Source organism: Lipomyces japonicus, assembly GCF_038497905.1.
Source record: "Lipomyces japonicus strain CBS 7319 unplaced genomic scaffold V1514scaffold_31, whole genome shotgun sequence".
In the NCBI taxonomy this organism is placed as follows: domain Eukaryota; kingdom Fungi; phylum Ascomycota; class Lipomycetes; order Lipomycetales; family Lipomycetaceae; genus Lipomyces; species Lipomyces japonicus.
The window spans coordinates 143,990-159,029 of NW_027117843.1; the positions used below are offsets into that span (position 1 = coordinate 143,990).

Consider the following 15,040-nt stretch of genomic DNA (forward strand, 5'->3'; position numbering starts at 1 on the left):
TATCAAGCTTTTCTTAAAGTGCGCAACCCATAGTTACGTCATGTTGTAGAACTAATGTAATGGTAGGTTAAATAATTGCCAGAGCATTGGCTAATGAAGCAACGCCTCCTGGTGAATTAAACAATGCGCTTGTAAACACAAACGAATATTTTTGCACGCTTTTACATTTAGCAGCCAAGTCTTCGAGATCCAACATCTCACCGATCATGACGCCCCAACATGCAAGCAAGTACTCATGCAAGTATGTGTCAGTCTTTTTCGGCCAAGCTTCAAACGCTGGCTGGTCACCACCTACCAGGGAAAAATATTGATCGTGCAACCATTCTTTGACGTCTTCGTCTTGCTCGACACCAATCAAGGACGGATTTTGCCGGTTAATTGGTTGTTCGAACTTGCCGTTGCGCAACGTGTTGTATTTTTTGATCCACCCGGACCTGATCAACAGCACGTCACCGATCTGGAATTCAACCTTTTGATAACTTGCTATCGCCTTAAGTTCGGCAAGCGTGATTCCGCGCCTGGTAAAAGGATCATATGATACGCCGGTTTCGTCGGCCCAGGTGGCAAAGTCAAGCAGCACGCCTCGGCCCACGATTCCCCTTTGACTGGCAGCTTGAATGCCAATCCTTTGATTTTTGCTAGCATCATCACCAGAAATCTGATCAACGGTGACGCCGTTATAAAAAACTTTTTTGGATAAGTGACCGAAATGCCTTAAGCCATCAAATTGCGAACCAGATTGCGTGTTCATGATAATAGTGTCGTCATGAATGCACGAGCCAGCGCCGAGCTCTTTAGTCTCGTGGTGAAGTGCGGGTCGATTAAATAACGGGTCCCTTGGCAGCGAAATATCCCAATTGAGCGACGAAACCAAACCGTGGGTGCTTTCGGAAGCCAGCACGTTGCGAACGAGATTTGGAGTCAAGAGGTTGAGTCTTCCAACCTTGAGTTCAAAAAAAAAAAAAAAAGATTAGAAATGGCATCAATTGACAATTTATGTAATAAACTGATATTAGTCTCACGTCATCTTCAGGTCCCCAAATCCAAGCAGCTTCAGATGGCACGTTTGGAGGGTTGCTAACAATTAATTCCTTCAACGTGGGCAGGTGCTTGCCTTCGAACAAGATAGCCATTTAATTTAATGGAGGTTTATGCCAGTACAAATTAGAAAACCGAACAATTGATAATTTTTACAATTGATTAAGTACGACTCGTATTATTGTTGTTACTACACTGCTTAACTGTCACCTTAGCTGGACTATTCTTGCTTTAGTTTGGCTGCCAATAATAACCAACTTCTTATCAACCGAAACAGGTTAGGGTTAGACGGGAGGTCACATATACAGATCATACATGCCACATGCCAGAAAAAATTACCAAAACCTAAGAACTAATAAATCTTTTATAATATGGATCAATTTACATTTTAAAGTGCATTGTGAAAAATGTCAAGAGTGATGGCTGCAAGGACCATATTATTTGACTCGCGCAATCTCGGGCATGAAAAACTCAAAAAAAAATTACAAAATTAACGTTATCCCGCGAGTGTTTTTTTTTGTGAATAAAAAGTCTTGAAAAAAACAGGCGGCGGAGACTTTGAGAAAGTGAGGATTAAATTTAAACGGCAAATGATGATTTTGTTAGAATGAATACGTCAGAATGAAAAAAAAACAAAAAAAAATGGAAAACAAGTTCACTAGGTTAGATAGATTTCAAGAACGACTGTACATGTATATTACTTTATAAGTTTGTATTTCCAATTGTGACAGTCTTCAAAACTTCATACTCTGCAAGGCCGTATTTGCTTCCTTCGCGGCCAATGCCTGAATGTTTTATTCCACCAAACGGTGACTCTGCAGCACTAATTTTGCCAGTGTTTACTCCGACCATGCCGACTTCAAGCTGTTTAGCCACGCGAAAGATCTTACCAATGTCCCTAGAAAAAAAATATCCTGCCAAGCCAAATTCGGTGGCATTGGCCAGATCGATTGCTTCCTGTTCGGATTCGAATTCGAAAATCGGTGCCAATGGGCCAAACGTCTCCTCAGTGGCCACGACCATGTCGGCAGTCACGCCGGTCAGGACCGTAGGTTGTATGAAATAGCCAGCATGATCTACAACTTCTGGTGGAAAGCCACCACCGATGACAAGCTTGGCACCTTTCGCAACTGCGTCAGCAATGTGTTGCTTGACCTTGGCCACGCCACGTTCACTGACGAGCGGTCCCTGTGTCGTGTCCGGATCGAGCCCGAAGCCGCACTTAAAGTTGGAAACTCGGGCAACAAGTTTGGCAGTGAACTCGGCCGCAATCGATTTGTGAACCAATATTCGGTTTGCGCAAACACAAGTTTGACCCGAGCCTCTAAATTTGCTTGCGATCGTGCCCTCAACAGCAAGATCAATGTCGGCATCGGCAAACACAATAAGTGGCGCGTTACCACCAAGTTCCATTGATAATTTTTTCATGGTTCCGGCTGCCAATTGGGACAAATGAATGCCTACCTTGGTTGATCCGGTAAACGATAGTTTTTTAACTACCGGGTTTGTCACCAATTCAGCAGCAATGCCATGATCATTCGTGGGAACAAGATGAATCACGTCATTGGGAATGCCTGCCCGGATGGCAAGCTTGACCAACGCTGCTGCAGTAAACGGAGTCTCTGCCGGCGGCTTGATGATTACTGAGCAACCCACCGCTAACGCGGGTGCGATCTTACGCGTGATCATGGCGGCAGGAAAATTCCACGGTGTGATAATGCCGCACACGCCTACCGGTTGACGAAACGTCAACACGGTCGTGTTTGGCGCGGATGATGGAATCACGTCACCGTACGATCTCGATGCTTCTTCCGAGAACCAGGACACGAACGATGCCGCATATAAGACTTCGCCAACAGCTTCAGCATAAGGCTTGCCGTTCTCAAGAACAAGGATTTTGGCAATATCGTCCTTGTTGGCAATAATTAAGTCATACCATTTCCGTAGAAGTAATCCTCGTTCCGGTGCGGTCGTGGAGTTGACGTATTTGCGACAGCCAGCGTCGGCACTTTCGATGGCAGTCACAAAATGATCCCGACCAAGATCTGAAACATGACCGAGAATACCACCTGTGGAAGGCTCAAAGACGGGGAAAGTTTTCGTAGAAGACACCCATTTGCCGTTCACGAACCCTTCGCTGATAAACAAACTCTTATCAACCAGCTAAGTGAATCGGTAGTCAGCATGATTGTGTATGCACATAAATTAACTCATACGTACCGAATCTAAAGCTCGTTTGGCAACTCTCACAATTCCATTGACAGAAGACATTCTGGCGTTGACATCACGTAGAAATATCAATATGGCTTTTACCGAAGGAACCGGAGCTTGACTTCCAATTAAGAATTAAAGGTTCCCCACAATGCTGCACGTGACGTATCTAAGGACTTCCAAAGTTCTTGCAAACGAAAATGACATTGACTGAAGATGACGGCTGCAATTAGGTCACGACCAGCAGGTATGTGGTTTTGGCAATGCAATTTGGAGCGAGGTTTAACTTGAATTTGTTGTATTAAAGGTCTGCTGGAGAAGTACATGATTGCGAGGGCGCAGTTGGATTATTACCGCAGTGTGGTTGTGTGGACCGAAGTTTCGGCCATTCCGCCATTGCCCGTTCTGCATGCTGGGTTGGCCAAATTAATAAGCCAGCATGCTGCATTACGTTCAATTGTGATTGATGCAGAGAATAGGAGCCCGAAAATTGGCATTTTGGATGAAATATCGCTTGATCGCTTGGTTGAGGTTGACGACGACGACGTATCGTTGGAAGATTATCTTGTCAGGGCAACAAATGTCAAGTTTGATTATGCAGATCATTTGGTACCGTTATGGAAAGTTAAACTATGGAGGAGTCAATACGTGTTTTTCATATGTGATCACGCACCGTTTGACGGAACTTCGGCGGCCATATTTCAGCGAGACCTTTTGAAGATTGTGAATAACCACGGCACGACGGATGCAATCGCGAATTTGAGGGTTTTGTTTGATAGATCTGTACCACCAGCACCAGAAATCGAACAGTTGGTTAAGATTTCGCCACCGGTTAGTTACGTGTTGTCGGTTCTTGGCTCCGAATTCGGCCCATCTTTTTGGCCGTTTACGTCATGGCAGTCATCAGCAAAGGCAAGAGATCCATTGATCTGGCGTAATTATGTGGACGTGATTGCAAATCAATCATGCAAAATTTTAAATTTTTCAAGTCAACAAGCAGGCATGTTATTGCGAGCTTGCCGGGATCATGGCACGACATTGACTGCGTTGCTCAACACTGTACTGGTCGTGGCGGCATCAAAAGCGTACCCATCGACTGGTGGATTTGATACCTCGATCCCGATTAACGCTCGACGGTTTTGCTTGCATGATGATTATAAAAACGCGATGGGAGCGTATGTGTTTCAGTACAAGGAAATCACGCCGGCCGTGACCGACTTCCGCTGGACAGACGTGACTCGGTTCGGGCATGCGCTTAAAGCGGGCACGACGTACAAGGCAGGATGGATTTTGGGAATGTTGAAGTATTTGTTTGGCAATATTAGTGAATGGATGGAAGGAAAAATTGGCAAGGAAAGGGATAATGATGTTGAAGTTTCAAATATTGGCACGGTTGATTTTTCTGGCATTACATATGATGATGATGATGATGATGATGATGATGATGATGGTGTTGAATTCAAGGTTAAAAAAATCGGATTCACGCAACCTCATGGTATATTGAATCCGCCTTTAAAATTAAACGTGGCTGGCTTGTTGGGTGGCGCAGTTACGATCGTGTTTGGATATTCGGATGAAATTGTAGGGCATGGTAAGGGCGAGTTAATTTTTAATGAGATCAAGCATCTGCTTGAGCAAGTTTCCGATGCTTGAATGATACAGTGATTATTATATATTATTAGCTGTTAATGTATTATGTCTATTTAACAGAGTAATGAACTTCGTCAACATCACGAAGTCGTTGGGCAGCTTGCTCGGCAGTTAAATCCCGTTGCGGTTCGCCCAACATTTCAAACCCAACCAAGAATTTTCTGACCGTGGCAGATCGTAACAATGGCGGGTAAAAATGCATGTGAAAATGAGAAAGCTCGGATTCTTGTCCGACCGGAGCGATGGGAGCTTGATGGATGCCCATGGAATAAGGGAACGATGTCTTAAAAATATTGTCATACCGAATCGTGATGCGACGAATCACGTCAGCCAAATCGTCTTTTTGTGAATCAGAAAATTGAGCCAGTGATGGCAAGCGTTGGCGCGAAATTAGCAAAACCTCGAATGGCCAGGTAGCCCAAAACGGCACGACGACGACGAACGACGCGTTTTCAATCACGATTCGAGCCTTGAGTTCAAGTTCTAATGCCAAATAATCAGCCAAAAGATGAGAGCCATGTTTGGCATGGTAATTGGCAAACGAGACCAATTCTTTGCTCGGTTCGGTGGGGACGGAGTCTAACGTCCAAGCCTGGCAGCTGAAGATTGCCAAGATGTTAAAAAAATATGCTACTTGATCAAAAGATCACTGGACATGAACTTACTGAGGATGAGGGTTTGAGCAACCCATGGCTTCACCTTTGTTTTCGAATATTTGCAGGTACCTGAACGGAGACGATTGCAAGTTGACGTACAGATCGGTCCAGGTGTTAACCACGGTAAGGATTTCTGCCGTGGTCATGAGCGGCAACGTAACATTGTGTTTGGGTGAAAAGCAAATCACAAAACATGTGCCGGTAGTGCCCCTGACCTTGAGCAACCGAGACTTGACAACTTTGTCGCCGTCGTCGTCAGCGGAGTCGAATGGCGGCTGTGATTCCTTCACGGCAGCATAATCGTTAGGAAACACAAACGTTGACTCATACGACGGATTGTGAGCTCCGGTAGCTCTGGTATTGCCCGGGCACAGATAGCACGCTGGATCATAGTCCGGCAGCCCGCCGGTGGTCGTGTTTTCCTGCTGGCCCAGCCATGGCCGCTTGGCTCGATGAGGCGAGACCAGGATCCAGGAATCGGTCAATGGATTGAACCTGCGATGAGAATGGTCATCAAAATCGAACACAGACGTGGCCATTGCAACTCGGACTTGAACTTGAACTGGGACGTGACTTCATGGCAGCGGGACGAGCTTTACAATTTATTGTTTTGCTTCACCGCTTTTTGCTCTTCGAAGCAAAAACAGGCGCGCTTATTCCGCCAGATGCGCCGCGCTTGCGCTTACCGCAACGTAGCCGCGTTGGGGCCAGGGCGTGGGCTAGGGGAGAGCCGTATCATGTTATATATATATATGGTCGCAATTCATCCGACTCAATTAAATTCAATTCAAATCAATTCATTCACTCGGCAATGGCAGACGATGGATATGTTTTGGTGACGGGCGGTGCTGGATATATTGGGTCGCATACGGTGCTGGAGTTGCTCAATGCTGGCTACAAGGTCGTCGTGGTGGACAACTTGGTGAACTCGTCCGAGGAGGCCATCAGGCGGGTGGAGCAATTGGCCGGCAACGTTCACGTGCCTTTCTTCAATACCGACATTCGAGATTACGACGGGCTTGACAAGATTTTTACCCAATACAAGGTTTCGGCTGTGCTTCATTTTGCCGGGCTCAAGGCGGTGGGCGAATCAGTGCAAAAACCGCTGGAATATCACGACAACAATGTGGCCGGCACGATCACGTTGTTGAAAGTCATGCGGGCGCATGGTTCGAACGTGTTTGTGTTTTCGTCATCGGCCACGGTGTATGGCGACGCAACCCGGTTTGAGAACATGATTCCGATTCCGGAGGAATGTCCGACCGATCCCACGTCGCCCTATGGTCACACCAAGTTGATCATTGAAGAAATCTTGCGCGACGTGGCTGGGTCGAACGATGCTCAGATCAAGGTCGGCATTTTGCGATATTTCAATCCAATTGGTGCGCACCCGTCAGGACGGATTGGTGAGGACCCGCGCGGGATCCCAAACAACCTGTTGCCGTTCGTGGCTCAGGTCGCGGTCGGTCGCAGGGAAAAGTTGCAAGTGTTTGGTAATGATTATGATTCCAGAGATGGCACGCCGATCAGGGATTACATTCACGTGGTTGACCTGGCCAAGGGTCATCTTGCCGCCGTCAAGAAGCTAAACTCAATCACGCAACCAGCGTTTTCACGAGAATGGAATTTGGGCACCGGCAATGGATCGACCGTGTTTGAGATTGTGCATGCGTTTGAGAAGGCCACGAACAAGCCGATCCCGGTTGAGGTTGTGGGCCGACGGAAAGGCGACGTCGTGAACTTGACTGCCAAGCCGTCACGGGCGAATACGGAATTGGATTGGCACGCGCAGCTTACGATTGACGACTCGTGCAGGGATTTGTGGAAATGGGCGACTGCGAACCCATGGGGTTATGGCGAGCAGCCAGATAAGTGAAGAAATCGGATTGTTTAGACGAATGGTAAAAAAATAAATTGCACGTGCTTTGTGATTTTTTATTAGAAACCAGTCCGTGGATTGTTTACGTAGACTTCGTTTGCTCGTTAATTCATTCAGCCGTACATGACCGCCTCGGCAGCTGCTCTGCCGCTCCAGCTGGCCTCGACCACCTGCAAGCCGCGCACGACATTGGCCATGCCCTGACGCTTGCCCAGCTTCTGGAACACGACCTTTATGAACCCGCGGTCGATCGAGTCCACGCACTCGCTCGCGACCACGCTGACCGGCCACAGCAGCGCCGCCATATTGGCCTCGAGCGTGCACACGCGGGCCAGGTGGTCCAACGCAGCGCGAACGTGACGCTGGATCTGGTCCGCCACGTCGGCGTTGGGCCGCACGTGCAGCGTCCGCAGCAGGTAGATCTGGGTCGCGAGCTGGTACACTTTGGCGGCCGACTGCATGCCCAGGCTCATGTTTGTGTCTTGCGCGGCGAGCGACGGTACTTTCCACAACGAGATTTCCAGCTCCAGCAGCGAGGCCTGGCACGCCACGTCCGGGCTGACACTCTTGCCAAATTCGCACTGGTTGCACAGAATGCATAGCCGCACGACGAGCGGCCACAGATCTGATGCCAGACCAATCACGGGGTCAATGCCACCCTGGTCATGATGGTCGCCGTCGCCGTCGGTGTCGTCCTCACCGGCGCCGTGTAGTCGTGAATAGGTTGACAAAAAATGATGCAGTTGTAATGATGAATCGAGCATCGGGCCCTTGCGTGAGAGCGAGCAGATCACGTCAAAGTATTGAAATATGCGAAACAGAAATATCGTGGACCGTGACACAGTGTGCCATGGATCGCTTGCCTGAGCAGGCGCGCCTGCCGCCGCAGCGGTCGAAGGCGTCGCATTCTGCAGTTTGTATATCACATGATTTAAAAACGAGGTGATAATTCGGTATGCGCCACTCAGATGCATGCACACGGAGTCAATGAACCCGCCGCGCGCGATTTCGTAATACACGAGGATTAAAATGGAGGACAGCAACACGTTCTGCGTGTTTTCATCCTCGAGCCGGGTCGGCAGACCATCTAGTAACGTGATGAGCTCTGTGAGTGCACTGGTGTGGTATTGAATCTGAGTTGCGTCCTGGATGCCAAGCGCAAACGATTTGTGGGCCGATGCCAGCGCGCACAGGGACGACAGCAACGGCGCGGTTGAGCTCGGGTGCGGTACCGGAATCAGCAGATTGAGCACGAGCCGCCGGAACGGTCCCTCCTGACGGTAGTACGAAATCACGGATGAGATTGTGACTGTGAAATGATAGACGAGTTCTTTCTGCTCGCGCGTGAATTGAAGGATGGACAGTGGGTCCAAGCCGTCGAGTTCAACCGGCGGTGACGGTGCCCACGGCACAATTGCGTACTCCTCTGACTTTACTGCCGGCACGCCAATAGAGGCCGGTGGCGGCATGGCACCGGGACTAACAACATTGCCATCACTGTCGGTAGCAAACATGGACGGCGCAACGTGGTCGAGGTCGTCGAATATGCCCAGCTGCTCAGATGAGGGTGAGGTTGAATGACGATGGTGATCTTTTGCGTCCGGATAAGTGCATTTCCATTCTCTTTCGGTGCAGCTTGCGCAGAATGGACGCTCGAACGAACATTTTTTCCTTCGCTGCCGACTGAGCGCATGACGACGAACTAATTAGCAACAAGCACAAGCACAAGCACAAGCACAAGCACAAGCACAAGCACAAGCACAAGCACAAGCACAAGTAGAAGCACAAGTACAAGCATAGACACAGACATACCATTGCAAACAACCATGCCGCGAGCGTTTCAGCCCGACCCTGCGCTTCTTTGAAGCCCGTTCTTCCATGGTTCACCGTAGTGGTCGTGGTGGAGTCGTGGTTGTGTGTAAGACTTTAAGCGTCGACAAGCTTGTCTAGGCCGGGTAATGCGGGGGTCGCCGGGGGTGGAGAAAAATCGGGGGCGTGTGGGGTTAAGCGCAAGCGCGCGCAGGAAGTCGCTGCCGACTTCAGGCTCGCTGGTTCGTTGGCCCGTCGTCGTGTCTTTGTTCAGCTCAGGCATCTCTGCACAATGGCTGCCATTATCACGACCACGGCTGCACCATCGCCGTGGACGACTCCTCGGTCGTCACCGCCACCGCTCGTGTTCACTATCCCGCCGTTTCCCGGGCCCGATGAGCTGATTCCGGCGGCGAAGTCGCTGTCGGACGTCTACCCCGGCTCAGATCTGCCCAGCCAGTCGTTGCGATGGCAAGCACTGTCAGACAAGTTTAAATTGATCTACAAGCGACCGGTGTCGTTCGTGACACGGTCGCCTGGAAGGGTCAACGTGATTGGCGAGCATATTGACTATTCGTGGTTCCCGGTTCTGCCAATAGCCATGGCCCAGGATGCGTTGGTTGCGGTTGCGATTGCCCGTGACCCCGCCGATGATGCTACGGTTGAGGTGGCAAACGTGGACGACCAAGCTTACGACAGCGTGTCGTTCGATCTGTCAGATTTTTCCAATCCTTTTTTCCAAATCAAACACACGTCACATTGGACAGCATACGTGCTAGCCGGAATCAAGGGCGCTCTCACGTTTTCGAAGCTGTGCTCGACCGACACGTTCAAGCCATTGCCGAAGTTGCGAATCTTGATTGATTCCAACGTGCCGGTTTACGCTGGCCTGTCGTCTTCGTCCGCACTGGTGTGCTCCACGATCTTGGCAGTATTGGCCGCCACTTGTTCGCACCCGCCGCTGGCCGCCGTGGAAAAATCTTTTTTGGTAAACTCAGCCGTCATTGCCGAGCGGGCTCTTGGGATCAACTCTGGTGGCATGGACCAGACCGCATCGGTGTTTGGGGTCAGGGACAGTTCAGTGTTTGTCGATTTCCGGCCTTTGCTTTCGCCCATGCCCATCCCCGTGTCTTCCGACCTCGTGTTTGTGCTGGCAAATTCGAAAGTCGTTTCCAAGCGTGCCGACATTGGGCCGTCCAGGTTTAACGTGCGCGTGGTCGAGACCACGCTGGCGGCCGAAATCTTGGCCAAGAGATGGGGCGCCGTGCTCGACATCCGTGACGGGTTTGGTGGCACTTTGCGCGGCCTGTATGACAGCGTTTGCGAACGCGAAGGATGGCAAATGGGCACCAGGGCTTCCGAGGAACATGCCATGCGAGAAATCGTGAAGCGCATTCGTACAGAGTTTTGGCAAAAAACATATTCCTTGTCGGAGATTTGCCAAATGCTTTCCATCACGCCCGACATGTTGCAATACAAGTACATGACCCGGTTCCCCATCTCCGCACAGTCATTAAACTTGCGCGACCGAGCAATTCATGTGCTCGAAGAGGCATTTAGGGTCAAGTGTTTTTCGGCCATGCTTTCGGATGGCAATAGAAACATGTCTGCACTGGGCTCGCTCATGAACGCGTCTCATAACTCGTGCGCAACCTTGTACGAATGTTCATGCCCAGAGGTCGATGACCTGGTCGGCATTGCCAGAAAACACGGTGCCGAAGGTTCCCGGATTACTGGCACCGGATGGGGCGGATGCTCTGTGACGTTGGTCAGGGCAGAGAAGCTTCACCGGGTCATGACCGGGCTCAGGCAAGATTATTACAAGGTACGAGGTTTTGAACCAGACGTGATAGTGGTGCGACCAGCGACCGGGGCCTCGGTGGCTTCATGGCCGGGATTATGAATTAGGAATTGCTATGCTTTTTTTTATGTTTTATTTTTATTTTTATTTTTATTTTTATTTTTATTTTTATTTTTATTTTTATTTTTATTTTTATTTTTATTTTTATTTTATTTTTATTTTTATTTGATTAGACTTGTAATATAGCATTGGAGTGAAATCGGCGTTGATGACGTAGTGGCCAACCCCGCGCAGTGGTTGAGATCAATCACACCACGTGCATCACGAACCGGCCTGGCATTATCAACTGCTGCAGCCATGGCTCAATTCATCATCATAGACTCAACATCAAAAGCTCTACCAATTCACAGTCATGTCCTTGTTTGCAGACATTGAAGACCAGGCGGTCGTGTCGCACAATCGGCTGCGCACGAGGGCCTATCACATTCCAGAAGCATCGGTAGTGTTGAACGGGTCGTGGAAGTTCTACTATGCTTCGTCTCCACGAGCAGCGCCATCCATTCATGATCAAGCCACGGCTTCTTGGGACGACATTATCGTGCCCGGCATGTGGCAGCTTCAGGGTTACGGCCATCCTCACTATACAAACATCGTGTTTCCGTTCCCGGTTGACCCGCCACGAGTGCCGACCGAAAACCCGACCGGCGTGTATGAGCGACCGTTCAGGCTGCCTACATCTTTCAAGCCCGGCAGCGAGATCAGATTGCGGTTTGATGGCGTAGACTCGGCATTTCATGTTTATGTTAACCGACACTATGTCGGCTTGAGCAAAGGTTCCCGAAACGGTGCCGAGTTTGACATCACCTCGGTCGTGAATGCTGCCGATGAAGAGAACGTGGTCAGAGTGTACGTGTACCAATGGTCAAGTGGATCTTATATCGAAGATCAAGATCAATGGTGGTTATCAGGTAAACCGTTGAGTTTTTTTTTGGTTTTTTTTGGTTTTTAATAATCGACAGGTATTTTCAGAGATGTCACTCTTATTGCGTTTGATCCGGAAGGTCATGTCGATGATCACTACGTCGTGACTGAAGTCCAGTCCCCATATCACGCCACGGTCAAAATTGAAATTACTCTCAGCGGAATCAACCAGCCTGGGCATGTATTATTTGCAATTATTGGTTCCGACATGGACAATCACAGGCTTTCTAAATCAGCAAACATCAAAGTAACGCCAGATCAGGATCGTTATTGCGTCACGGTTCCGTTGCTGCGACCTAAACTGTGGACCGCAGAGACGCCGCATCTTTACGAGTTACTGATCGAACTGTCAACAAATTCAGGCATTATCCATCGCGTATCTCAAAAAATTGGGGTTAGGCAGGTGGCCATGATTAGCGGCAACATTACCGTGAATTGTAAGCCGATCATGTTTAGAGGAGTTAACAGACACGATAATCATCCTCGGCTCGGTCGGGCCGTGCCTCTAGAGTTTGCCAAGCAGGACCTGATTCTTATGAAGAAGCACAACATTAACGCCATCCGAACCTCACACTATCCGAACCAGCCCCGATTTTATGAGTTGTGCGACGAACTTGGGTTTTGGATCATTGACGAGGCAGACTTGGAATGTCATGGGTTTTGGGACGTTTTATCCAGGCCAGACAATAGGTTTGCTGCTGCTGCTGCTGCTTCTACAAACCGCAACGTTGATGGCGAAGCAATTCAATTTATCCCCGACCGTGCCGAAGATTTTACATCCGATAATCCGCAGTGGGAACAGGCTTATCTTGACCGTGCTCGGCAGCTCGTATTGCGTGATCGCAACCATCCTTCGGTCATTATTTGGTCACTAGGGAACGAATCATTTTACGGCCGCAACCACACGGCCATGTATAACTTGATTCACGAGCTCGATCCGACTCGCTTGGTACACTACGAAGCGGACTGGGGCGCGCACGTTGTTGACCTGCACTCTCGCATGTATGCTAGTCTTGACTGGCTGCAAGATTTTGTCAGAGACCAAGGTGAAAACTTTAAAAAGCCCCTGATATTGTGTGAGTATGCCCACGCCATGGGTAACGGGCCTGGCTCCTTGAAAGAATACGTGCAATTGTTTTACACTCATCGCATTCTGCAAGGTGGATTCATTTGGGAATGGGCAAGTCATGGCTTGGAAATCAACACCGCCAAAGGAAAGAAATATTATGGATTTGGTGGTGATTTTAATGATTATCCAAACGATGGCACGTTTGTCATGGACGGCTTGTGCAATTCAGAACATGAACCGAATCCGGGCTTGACCGAGTTAGGCAAAGCATACGAACCAGTTCACGTGCGTCGTCATGGTGAAGAGCTGGAAATTATCAACCGATACAATTTTGTTGATCTTGACCATTTGTCTGCCGAATGGATAGTTGAAGCGTTTTCGTAAGTTTTTAAACCAAAATTTGAAATGTAGTTGTTTTATACTAATTTTTCCCTTTTTTTTTTTAAAAAAAGCAACAATGACAAGATTGTGGTAGCATCGGGCAAACTAAGTTTGCCTAAAATTACTGCTGATAAGTCGGCCAAGGTCAAATTGAGTGACGTTATGTCTTGCCAGCTTGATCACCATCTTGGAGAACTTGTTTTGTCTCTGTCGTTTAAAAACGAGCAAGCAACCGCTTGGGCTTTGGCTGGCCATCAGGTTGCGTTTTGGCAATTTGACGTGACCAAATCCGCTTCGCCGCTTGCAATCTTGCCATCGACAAAATTTTTGTCCGAGTCGGTTGTAGAGGATAACAAGATGGAACTTAGACTCACGACTCGGAATTCAACGTTTAGGTTTGACAAGGTAAATGCCAGGATTATGGAATGGACCGTGGACAATCAAAAATTGATTACGCGCAACGGTCCCAACAGGCTAACGTTTTGGCGGTCTCCTATTGACAATGATCAGTCGTTGGACGCAAAATATTGGCGAAACTTTGGCCTTGATCATCCCTGGTATGCTGTAAAGCAAGTGCAAGTTTCCACTGATGATGACAAATTGAAAGTCATTGCGCTGGTTGAAATCGCTGGGCCGTCGTTGGGTTGGAAATTTATCACCACGACCACGTACGAAATCAGTTCTGCAAAGTCGTTGGCTATTGCGACCAAGATTAAGCCATCTGGGATTACGGACAAGATGATTCCAGAATATGTTGCACGGGTGGGATGGGAGTTTAGCACCGGGCAAGCGCAAACGGTAAAATGGTTTGGCAAGGGCCCGGGAGAGAGTTATGCGGACAAAGGAGACGCCGCGTATTTGGACGTGTTCAATCTCCGGGCTGAAGAATTGGATTATTTGTATGACGTTCCGCAAGAAAATGGCAATCATGAAGGAACACGGTGGGCGGCTATTTCATTTCCAGGTGAACGTAAATTGATGATTAGGACTACCAGTCGGGGCAAGAATTATAATTATAATTTGAAATTATCAAACAAGCACAATCTTGATAACGCGCGGCATTGTCATGAGATCACGACCGGTCATTGGGTTTTCAGAGTTGACTATGCTCAGCATGGGGTCGGGTCAAGATCATGCGGACCGCCGCCGATTGAACCATATCGACTGCACACGACTGATTGGGAATTTGAAGTACTTTTGGAAGCAACCTGAACTGAATTTTGATAAAAATTCATAAAATCAAGTAAATTATGAATGACAAAAAAAAAAAAAAATTATTGGTATTTAATCTTATATAAAATTCAATTCTAAACTTGCTTTCTATGCGACAGCTGCTTTTCTAAATTGCTAGAGTCATCATCCGTATTCAATTTGCCCAAGGACAAATCTTGAATAATGTAAAAAGGGAAAGGGAAAGGGAAAGGGAAAGGGAAAGGGAAAGGGAAAGGGAAAGGGAAAGGAAAAGTGTCAGGGTCGGGGTCGGGGTCGGGGTCGGGGTCGGGGTCGGGGTCGGGGTCGGGGTCGGGGTCGGGGTCGGGGTCGGGGTCGGGGTCGGGGTCGGGGTC

At 48.6% G+C, this 15,040-nt stretch overlaps 8 protein-coding genes across 8 annotated transcripts; 4 read left to right on the forward strand and 4 right to left on the reverse strand.

Moving 5' to 3' along the window:
• Positions 1-30: 30 nt before the first annotated feature.
• Positions 31-1,472, reverse strand: V1514DRAFT_125344 (putative cyclase-domain-containing protein). Its single transcript, XM_066924435.1, has 2 exons — positions 1,023-1,472; positions 31-943 (listed from the first exon to the last, which is right to left on the reverse strand). Exons 1-2 carry the CDS (start codon positions 1,131-1,133, stop codon positions 68-70), a joined length of 987 nt encoding a protein of 328 aa, XP_066782319.1. The 5' UTR covers positions 1,134-1,472; the 3' UTR covers positions 31-67.
• A 139-nt stretch (positions 1,473-1,611) lies between these two features.
• V1514DRAFT_334064 (Aldehyde/histidinol dehydrogenase) lies at positions 1,612-3,602 on the reverse strand. Its single transcript, XM_066928147.1, has 2 exons — positions 3,259-3,602; positions 1,612-3,201 (listed from the first exon to the last, which is right to left on the reverse strand). The coding sequence occupies exons 1-2, from the start codon at positions 3,307-3,309 to the stop codon at positions 1,741-1,743; spliced, it is 1,512 nt and encodes a 503-aa protein (XP_066782320.1). The 5' UTR covers positions 3,310-3,602; the 3' UTR covers positions 1,612-1,740.
• On the forward strand, positions 3,456-4,968 carry V1514DRAFT_334066 (alcohol acetyltransferase). The gene is made up of 2 exons (XM_066928148.1): positions 3,456-3,496; positions 3,557-4,968. Exons 1-2 carry the CDS (start codon positions 3,466-3,468, stop codon positions 4,900-4,902), a joined length of 1,377 nt encoding a protein of 458 aa, XP_066782321.1. The 5' UTR covers positions 3,456-3,465; the 3' UTR covers positions 4,903-4,968.
• V1514DRAFT_358421 (HIT-like domain-containing protein) lies at positions 4,949-6,094 on the reverse strand (the record flags this gene model as incomplete). The annotated part of the gene is made up of 2 exons (XM_066929672.1): positions 4,949-5,498; positions 5,565-6,094. The coding sequence occupies 2 exons, from the start codon at positions 6,092-6,094 to the stop codon at positions 4,949-4,951; spliced, it is 1,080 nt and encodes a 359-aa protein (XP_066782322.1).
• A 166-nt stretch (positions 6,095-6,260) lies between these two features.
• Positions 6,261-7,480, forward strand: V1514DRAFT_334069 (uncharacterized protein). Its single transcript, XM_066928149.1, has one exon. The coding sequence runs from the start codon at positions 6,367-6,369 to the stop codon at positions 7,429-7,431; it is 1,065 nt and encodes a 354-aa protein (XP_066782323.1). The 5' UTR covers positions 6,261-6,366; the 3' UTR covers positions 7,432-7,480.
• Positions 7,445-9,332, reverse strand: V1514DRAFT_334070 (fungal-specific transcription factor domain-containing protein). The gene is made up of 2 exons (XM_066928150.1): positions 9,247-9,332; positions 7,445-9,117 (listed from the first exon to the last, which is right to left on the reverse strand). Exons 1-2 carry the CDS (start codon positions 9,312-9,314, stop codon positions 7,548-7,550), a joined length of 1,638 nt encoding a protein of 545 aa, XP_066782324.1. The 5' UTR covers positions 9,315-9,332; the 3' UTR covers positions 7,445-7,547.
• A 114-nt stretch (positions 9,333-9,446) lies between these two features.
• V1514DRAFT_309342 (ribosomal protein S5 domain 2-type protein) lies at positions 9,447-11,298 on the forward strand. Its single transcript, XM_066925745.1, has 2 exons — positions 9,447-11,174; positions 11,235-11,298. The coding sequence occupies exon 1, from the start codon at positions 9,536-9,538 to the stop codon at positions 11,144-11,146; it is 1,611 nt and encodes a 536-aa protein (XP_066782325.1). The 5' UTR covers positions 9,447-9,535; the 3' UTR covers positions 11,147-11,174; positions 11,235-11,298.
• Positions 11,299-11,376: 78 nt separating this feature from the next.
• V1514DRAFT_353359 (glycosyl hydrolases family 2, TIM barrel domain-containing protein) lies at positions 11,377-14,803 on the forward strand. The gene is made up of 3 exons (XM_066929532.1): positions 11,377-12,012; positions 12,064-13,474; positions 13,547-14,803. The coding sequence occupies exons 1-3, from the start codon at positions 11,457-11,459 to the stop codon at positions 14,685-14,687; spliced, it is 3,108 nt and encodes a 1,035-aa protein (XP_066782326.1). The 5' UTR covers positions 11,377-11,456; the 3' UTR covers positions 14,688-14,803.
• The last annotated feature ends 237 nt before the right edge of the window (positions 14,804-15,040 follow it).

What these genes read in the sequence shown, in the direction of transcription:
- V1514DRAFT_334064 (XM_066928147.1), bottom strand. Translation starts at nt 3,309, where the DNA reads ATGTCTTCTGTCAATGGAATTGTGAGAGTTGCCAAACGAGCTTTAGAT. An exon ending in CCAAACGAGCTTTAGATTCG is followed by an intron (nt 3,202 to 3,258) that starts GTACGTATGAGT and finishes CGATTCACTTAG; the next exon opens with CTGGTTGATAAGAGTTTGTT.
- V1514DRAFT_125344 (XM_066924435.1), bottom strand. Translation starts at nt 1,133, where the DNA reads ATGGCTATCTTGTTCGAAGGCAAGCACCTGCCCACGTTGAAGGAATTA. An exon ending in TTTGGGGACCTGAAGATGAC is followed by an intron (nt 944 to 1,022) that starts GTGAGACTAATA and finishes TTTGAACTCAAG; the next exon opens with GTTGGAAGACTCAACCTCTT.
- V1514DRAFT_334066 (XM_066928148.1), top strand. Translation starts at nt 3,466, where the DNA reads ATGACGGCTGCAATTAGGTCACGACCAGCAG. An exon ending in AATTAGGTCACGACCAGCAG is followed by an intron (nt 3,497 to 3,556) that starts GTATGTGGTTTT and finishes GTTGTATTAAAG; the next exon opens with GTCTGCTGGAGAAGTACATG.
- V1514DRAFT_309342 (XM_066925745.1), top strand. Translation starts at nt 9,536, where the DNA reads ATGGCTGCCATTATCACGACCACGGCTGCACCATCGCCGTGGACGACT.
- V1514DRAFT_334070 (XM_066928150.1), bottom strand. Translation starts at nt 9,314, where the DNA reads ATGGAAGAACGGGCTTCAAAGAAGCGCAGGGTCGGGCTGAAACGCTCG. An exon ending in CGGCATGGTTGTTTGCAATG is followed by an intron (nt 9,118 to 9,246) that starts GTATGTCTGTGT and finishes TCATGCGCTCAG; the next exon opens with TCGGCAGCGAAGGAAAAAAT.
- V1514DRAFT_353359 (XM_066929532.1), top strand. Translation starts at nt 11,457, where the DNA reads ATGTCCTTGTTTGCAGACATTGAAGACCAGGCGGTCGTGTCGCACAAT. An exon ending in AGATCAATGGTGGTTATCAG is followed by an intron (nt 12,013 to 12,063) that starts GTAAACCGTTGA and finishes AATAATCGACAG; the next exon opens with GTATTTTCAGAGATGTCACT. An exon ending in TGGATAGTTGAAGCGTTTTC is followed by an intron (nt 13,475 to 13,546) that starts GTAAGTTTTTAA and finishes TTTTAAAAAAAG; the next exon opens with CAACAATGACAAGATTGTGG.
- V1514DRAFT_334069 (XM_066928149.1), top strand. Translation starts at nt 6,367, where the DNA reads ATGGCAGACGATGGATATGTTTTGGTGACGGGCGGTGCTGGATATATT.